A 5,923-nucleotide genomic window follows, 5' to 3' on the forward strand; every position below is an offset into this window, starting at 1 on the left:
GAATTACCCATGACACACTGCCTGGGTTTTCAGATCTTTCTCTGTATGTACTTATTGATATTGTAATCTTGCATTTTGAAGTACATATTGTTTTTGGAAGGGACCTTATTCAACCACATGGTCACATGCTGATGAGTACATTATCTCGATCTAACAATTAGAACTATGAAGTAAATTGGAATGTTAAAACTGACCAAAATACGCACCTTGTAGCTACATATTCCCATGTTCAATGTGCTTGATAACAAGGCAGACAAAGTTTCTATAGCTAGTCTGGTAATATTTGCTATCAGATAGCTATCTAATGTTAGCTATCATAGCAACATGCTTTATACAGTAGTTCAGGATTAGATTTAATCTGGGTCCAGGATCCCTGTCCACAGTGAAACAGAGAGCTCTATTGGTGTCTATCTGTGCAAGGTATCATGCAGAGAAGCATTTCAAATTCTTGAATTTGTAAATACTTATTGTAATTACTTATGTGTATCTATAGGCTTTGAAATATTAATCATGTTAATAATTTGGGCACTTTATTTTACGGCACAGAAATAACCAGATATTTACTTTGAAATGACTTGGTAAAGTGGTATTTACACACAACATCTTTGAGATTCAGAATTACAGGGTACCATGGTACCAGGAAGTTCAGTTAAATAAAGTAAGTACTAGGGTACCCAAACAAAGTACCACTGCTACCACAGTTTGTACATAGATACTAATATACATTATTGGTCACACTTTACAATAAGGTACCCCTAAAACAGTTATAGGGGGCGGGGGTAACTGACCAATCTTTTTATTTTGCAGTTGTAAAATACTTTACTTGCAATAACTACTCTATAATAAACTACTCTTATTAACCCCTACAGACCCTTTATAAACCCTTTATATAGGGTTCTTTAAAATAAGTGTTATCAAACATATTTGTTTTTTACCTCAAGAGGAATTAATAAATGAATGGATTGTTGTTGACATTTCTTAAACATTGTAAAGATGACTCCAGTATCATGGTTATTAACCACAAAGGTTAGTTAAGTAACAACTCACTTTTGATTATTCACCGGTTAGGAATGTCAGTGCTAAAGATAAGTATTACATAGTTTAACCTCACAGGTTAACCACAGACTTCCACTCTTAAGGGAGCATGTGATTTCTGCTATTTTGTCTTAAATCAAATGAGCTTACAATATAAAATCGAGGCATATATTAACCAATATTTAATAAGAAAGGCATATTTCAAATAAGCTTACAAAACGTATGAAAGTATTGGGTGATGTATGGAGACGTTTCAATGTCAAAGCCGTTACTATCTGTTGTAAACTCTCAAAAGGCTTTATGTTACTTTGTTTGAGGAACGGCCTTTCTAAATGTGAACGTGACCTCTGTGGACTCAGTAGGCCTCTATAGCATGTTGCTGGGTCAGGGGTTTGAACAATGGAGCTAGGGATTCTTTACGTTCGGTCAGGTATAAAAGAAAGGGTTAAACCAGGTAGGAAGTCAGTTCAGGAGCAGCAACCAGCAGCACAGTGAGCAAACATGTCCAACACCAGAATGAACATGGGCAAGGTAAGCACCAGAAAGGTCTCTTACAGTTGTATACATTTAATTGTCATAGATCTTTATACAAAAGGGCTCTAGTACCCCAAACTACAACATCATAGTTTTACTTATCCCAATAACCTGGATACCGGTGTGACTGAGTAGCATCCCACATTTCTCTAAAAAGTTTGTTTCATGCAATTGTTTAATTCATTGAAATGATTCAATTTGTATTTTTAGATTGTCTTCTACGAGGACAAGAACTTCCAGGGTCGTTCCTATGAGTGCAGCAGCGACTGCACTGACATGACCTCCTACCTGAGCAGGTGCCAATCCTGCAGGGTTGAGAATGGCTGCTTCATGGTCTACGACCGCAACAACTACATGGGAAACCAGTACTTCATAAGGAGGGGCGACTACCCCGACTACATGCGCAACTTTGGAATGAGTGATTGCATCAAGTCCTGTCACATGATCCCCATGGTAGTTTGAAAATATTTCAGCTTAAAATAGTCGTATCTTTTCACTTGAAAGTAAAACATATTTTAATGGTTATACTCTTATATTAAACAATTGTATATATAATTGATCTGATCAGTGAAACCTGTACTCTTATCCTAACAGCACAGAGGAAACTACAGGATGAGAATCTACGAGAGAGAGAACTTTGGAGGTCAGATGCACGAGATGATGGACGACTGTGACTCCATCATGGATCGCTACCGCATGTCCGACTGCCAGTCCTGCAACGTGATGGACGGCCACTGGCTGATGTACGAGCAGAACCACTTCAGAGGCAGGATGATGTACATGAGGCCTGGAGAGTGCAAGAACTTCAGCAGCGGCATGGGAATGGGAGGCATGAGAGGTATGAGGTTCATGAGCATGAGGCGTATCATGGACTCCTGGTACTAAATATTGCTTGATGTACCGTTAGCAAGAAAAGCCATTGAATAAAATGATTCACAAACCTATTTAATGTGTGTCTTTTTATGTGTGACAAAAAAATGAACCGTCTGATTTCTTGTTCACACACCTGCACCACTTGCCATATTGCCGAGACCAATTATGCTAACACGAACAATATCTAGTGGTTCATTGATAATATGTCTAGTTGAACTTAAAATACTTTTGGGTAACACTTTATTTGACTTCATCATAACACATTTATAACTTTTTCTCTAGAAATATACATGTACAAGATTTCTATCATCAAATCAGGATTTTACCATGAACATGAAAGGCCACATGGCTGGCCACTCTTTGAGAAACAAAAAGCTCTGAAAATGTTTGTCTAGCAATGATCAACAACCAATTTGATAAAGCTTGAAGATTTTGGAAAATGATGACGGGCAAATGCTGCACAATCCAGGTGTGGAAAGCTCTTCGAGACTTCTCGAGAAAGATTCACAGCTGTAATCGCTGCTAAAAGGTGCTTCTACAAAGTATTGAAAAATTTGATATTTCTAAAAACATGTTTTCACTTTGTCATTATTGGGGGATTGTGTGTAGATGGGTGTAGATTTATTTAATCCATTTTGAATTCAGACTGTAACACAACAAATTGTGGAATAAGTCAAGAGATATGAATACTTTCTGAAGGCACTGTAAATCCATAATTTATAAGCTCACTACATATCATACATAATTTAAAAGCCCATTTTATTTTGAATATTACAAACTTGATTATATGTAGTAACTTACTTTGAAGATATTGTGTCTAAATAGGCCTTCGGCGATTGGTAGGCTAAATTCATTGTACTTTATCTGCCATTTCCCGAAAGTCAGACTCTTCCCACATGCCAACTCATTTTTCTCAACTTCTTAAGCATCTGCATTCACCACATTTTCTCCAGACTTGTATAGAGGGAATTGTTGATATGTTGTCAAGTTTTTTATTCTAGATAACATTTTCTTTGGAAATATGCACCAAAAATGCTTATGTCTTTAGTATTTTACAGATAGAAAGATACATTCAAAAGGCACTCGCACATCTAAGCTATCTTTTTTGCAGGTGTTGGATAAGAAAAGACAAAAGAAGATGATAGAAAGTATATATGAAAAAAGCATATATCCACAATCTGCTCAATACAAGACCGGTCATGGAGTGTCTTAACAAAATGAAGCCCCAAAATTTAGACTGACTCCATCCAGTGTCCAGAAACATTTATTTGTCGTCAATGTAAATATGCGCATATTTTATGAGATATCGCCTCATTTGCATATTTTAATGCAATATTTCCAAAAAGTTCTCATACACATTTTTTTTAAATATATTGGTGTCCATATTTAACTAGTAAAAGTTCATTGTGATATGGGGAAAAATGACCCTATTAGGGTGTGGTGCTTCTTGCAATTTTAAATGCACTTTAAATAAAGTTTTATTTGATTCATAGACTCAGGGAAAATAAATTAATTATGGTTTTGACATACTTAGCGAATCATCATTCTCCCAAAGGTACTATTTTCTAACCCAGTTAAAAACCCTTTAAAAAATGAATTTGTTGTGGCAAACTTCCCATAAGTTTGTGGCAAATTTGGTGCGAACCAAATAATGTGCCACAAAATGTTGCCAGAGGTTTGCAAATGTTTACCACTAGTGGTGAATCTGCGGCAAACCTATGGCAACAATCATATTCATTGCCACTAGTGTCAAAAAGTTTCCCAGAGTTTTTTTTTCATATAATTGTATCAAATTGTATTTGAATCTGTGGAAAACCTCTGTGGAAAACCTTTTTTGTCGAACAATTTACCAGAAAACGTTTCTGGTGAATACGAGTTCCAAGACCAGTAACCGTTGATGACCAATCAGGTGGATTAGAAAGATTTGTTAGAAAATGGAAACCAAGCTATCTAGCTAGCTACCAACCAAAGTTGTCCGGTTGTTTCTAACTTATTAAACTTCCTAATACACTTTCAAATTGTTAGCTATGTCATGTTTTATGGGATAGAGTGAAACACATTTAGTTGATAACAGTTTCATTCTGTCAGTGCCACTGACTGGCTAGCGCCTAGATAGCTAGCTAACATTAGCTATCATATTTTTGCACATATTTTTGATAGTTAACTAGCTATCTAATGATTTGAATAAACAAATTTTTTGGTGAATATGTTGCTCTATTTTAATACCAATATGTATGTCAATAAGCTAGTGTCACTGTTCAGTAGCATGTTAGCTAGCACAACAGCTAAGATAGCAACAATATGAGCTGACTTGACATCAAAGCAAAACTTCACTTTTGCAGATAGATACCTTTCCCCTACCTGTGGTGTTGGAAGAGGCTGTATTGGGAGGGGGATGCATCAATACCCTCGTAACACTTTTTTGAGTGATAAATAAGTGCATCGTCTTTAAGATTGATATGGTAAGTAAATGCATGTATTATTCTCATAAATGTAGCCCATACATTCATTCTTTGTAACAATTAGATCTTTCGTTGCTTTAAACTAGTAGCTAACTCATCTTCATCATGTGTTGTTCGTTCTCTCTTTCCTTCAATCAAACTGAGGACAGAGAAATATGTGTGCATCAGGTCAAGGTTTCTTGCATGCATGGCTTTGAGATGTAAGTTAGCAATAATTATTTTTGGAAAAATAATATGAATTGCCATTTTAGGCATAATTAAAAATTGTACAGTGCATTCGGAAAGTATTCAGAACCCTTGACTTTTCCACTTTGTTATGTAACAGCCTTATTCGAAAATGTATTCCATTTTTTTTCTCCCCGTCATCAATCCACACACAATACCCCATAATGACAAAGCAAAAACATTTTTGAGGACATTTTTGCAAATGTATTAAAAATAAAAACAGCAATATTACATTTACATAAGTATTTAGATCCTTACTCAGTACTTTGTTGAATCACCTTTGGCAGCGATTACAGCCTCGAGTCTTCTTGGGTATGACGTTACATGCTTGGCACACCTGTAATTGGGGAGTTTCTCCCATTCTTCTCTGCAGATCCTCTCGAGCTCTTTCAGGTTGGATGGGGAGCGTCGTTAAACAACTATTTTCAGGTCTCTCCAGAGACATTTGATCGGGTTAAATTCTGGCCTCTCACTGGGCCACTCAAGGACATTCAGAGACTTGTCCCGAAGCCACTCCTGTGTAGTCTTGTATGTGTGCTTAGGGTCATGGTCCAGTTGGAAGGTGAACCTTTGCCCCAGTCTGAGGTCCTGAGCGCTCTGGAGCAGGTTTCATCAAGGATCTCTCTGTACTTTGCTCCATTCATCTTTCCCTCGATCCTGACTAGTTTCCCAGTCCCTGTCGCTGAAAAACATCCCCACAGCATGATGCTGCCACCACCATAATTCACCGTAGGGATGGCACCAGGTTTCCTCCGGACGTGATGTTCGGCATTCAGGCCAAAGAGTTCAATCTT

General features: G+C 37.0%; 1 protein-coding gene across 1 annotated transcript; it reads left to right on the forward strand.

The window, feature by feature from the left end:
* The first annotated feature begins 1,499 nt into the window (after nt 1-1,499).
* LOC139543226 (gamma-crystallin M2-like) lies at nt 1,500-2,513 on the forward strand. Its single transcript, XM_071349485.1, has 3 exons — nt 1,500-1,566; nt 1,780-2,022; nt 2,164-2,513. The coding sequence occupies exons 1-3, from the start codon at nt 1,537-1,539 to the stop codon at nt 2,452-2,454; spliced, it is 564 nt and encodes a 187-aa protein (XP_071205586.1). The 5' UTR covers nt 1,500-1,536; the 3' UTR covers nt 2,455-2,513.
* Nucleotides 2,514-5,923: the final 3,410 nt, after the last annotated feature.

The sequence above is a fragment of the Salvelinus alpinus genome, chromosome 17, assembly GCF_045679555.1.
Source record: "Salvelinus alpinus chromosome 17, SLU_Salpinus.1, whole genome shotgun sequence".
NCBI lineage: Eukaryota > Metazoa > Chordata > Actinopteri > Salmoniformes > Salmonidae > Salvelinus > Salvelinus alpinus.

Excerpts from the sequence above, each read along its gene's own strand:
- LOC139543226 (XM_071349485.1), top strand. The coding sequence starts at position 1,537 with ATGTCCAACACCAGAATGAACATGGGCAAG. Across the intron at positions 1,567-1,779 it reads CCAGAATGAACATGGGCAAG|ATTGTCTTCTACGAGGACAA; the intron begins GTAAGCACCAGA and ends TTGTATTTTTAG. Across the intron at positions 2,023-2,163 it reads CCTGTCACATGATCCCCATG|CACAGAGGAAACTACAGGAT; the intron begins GTAGTTTGAAAA and ends TTATCCTAACAG.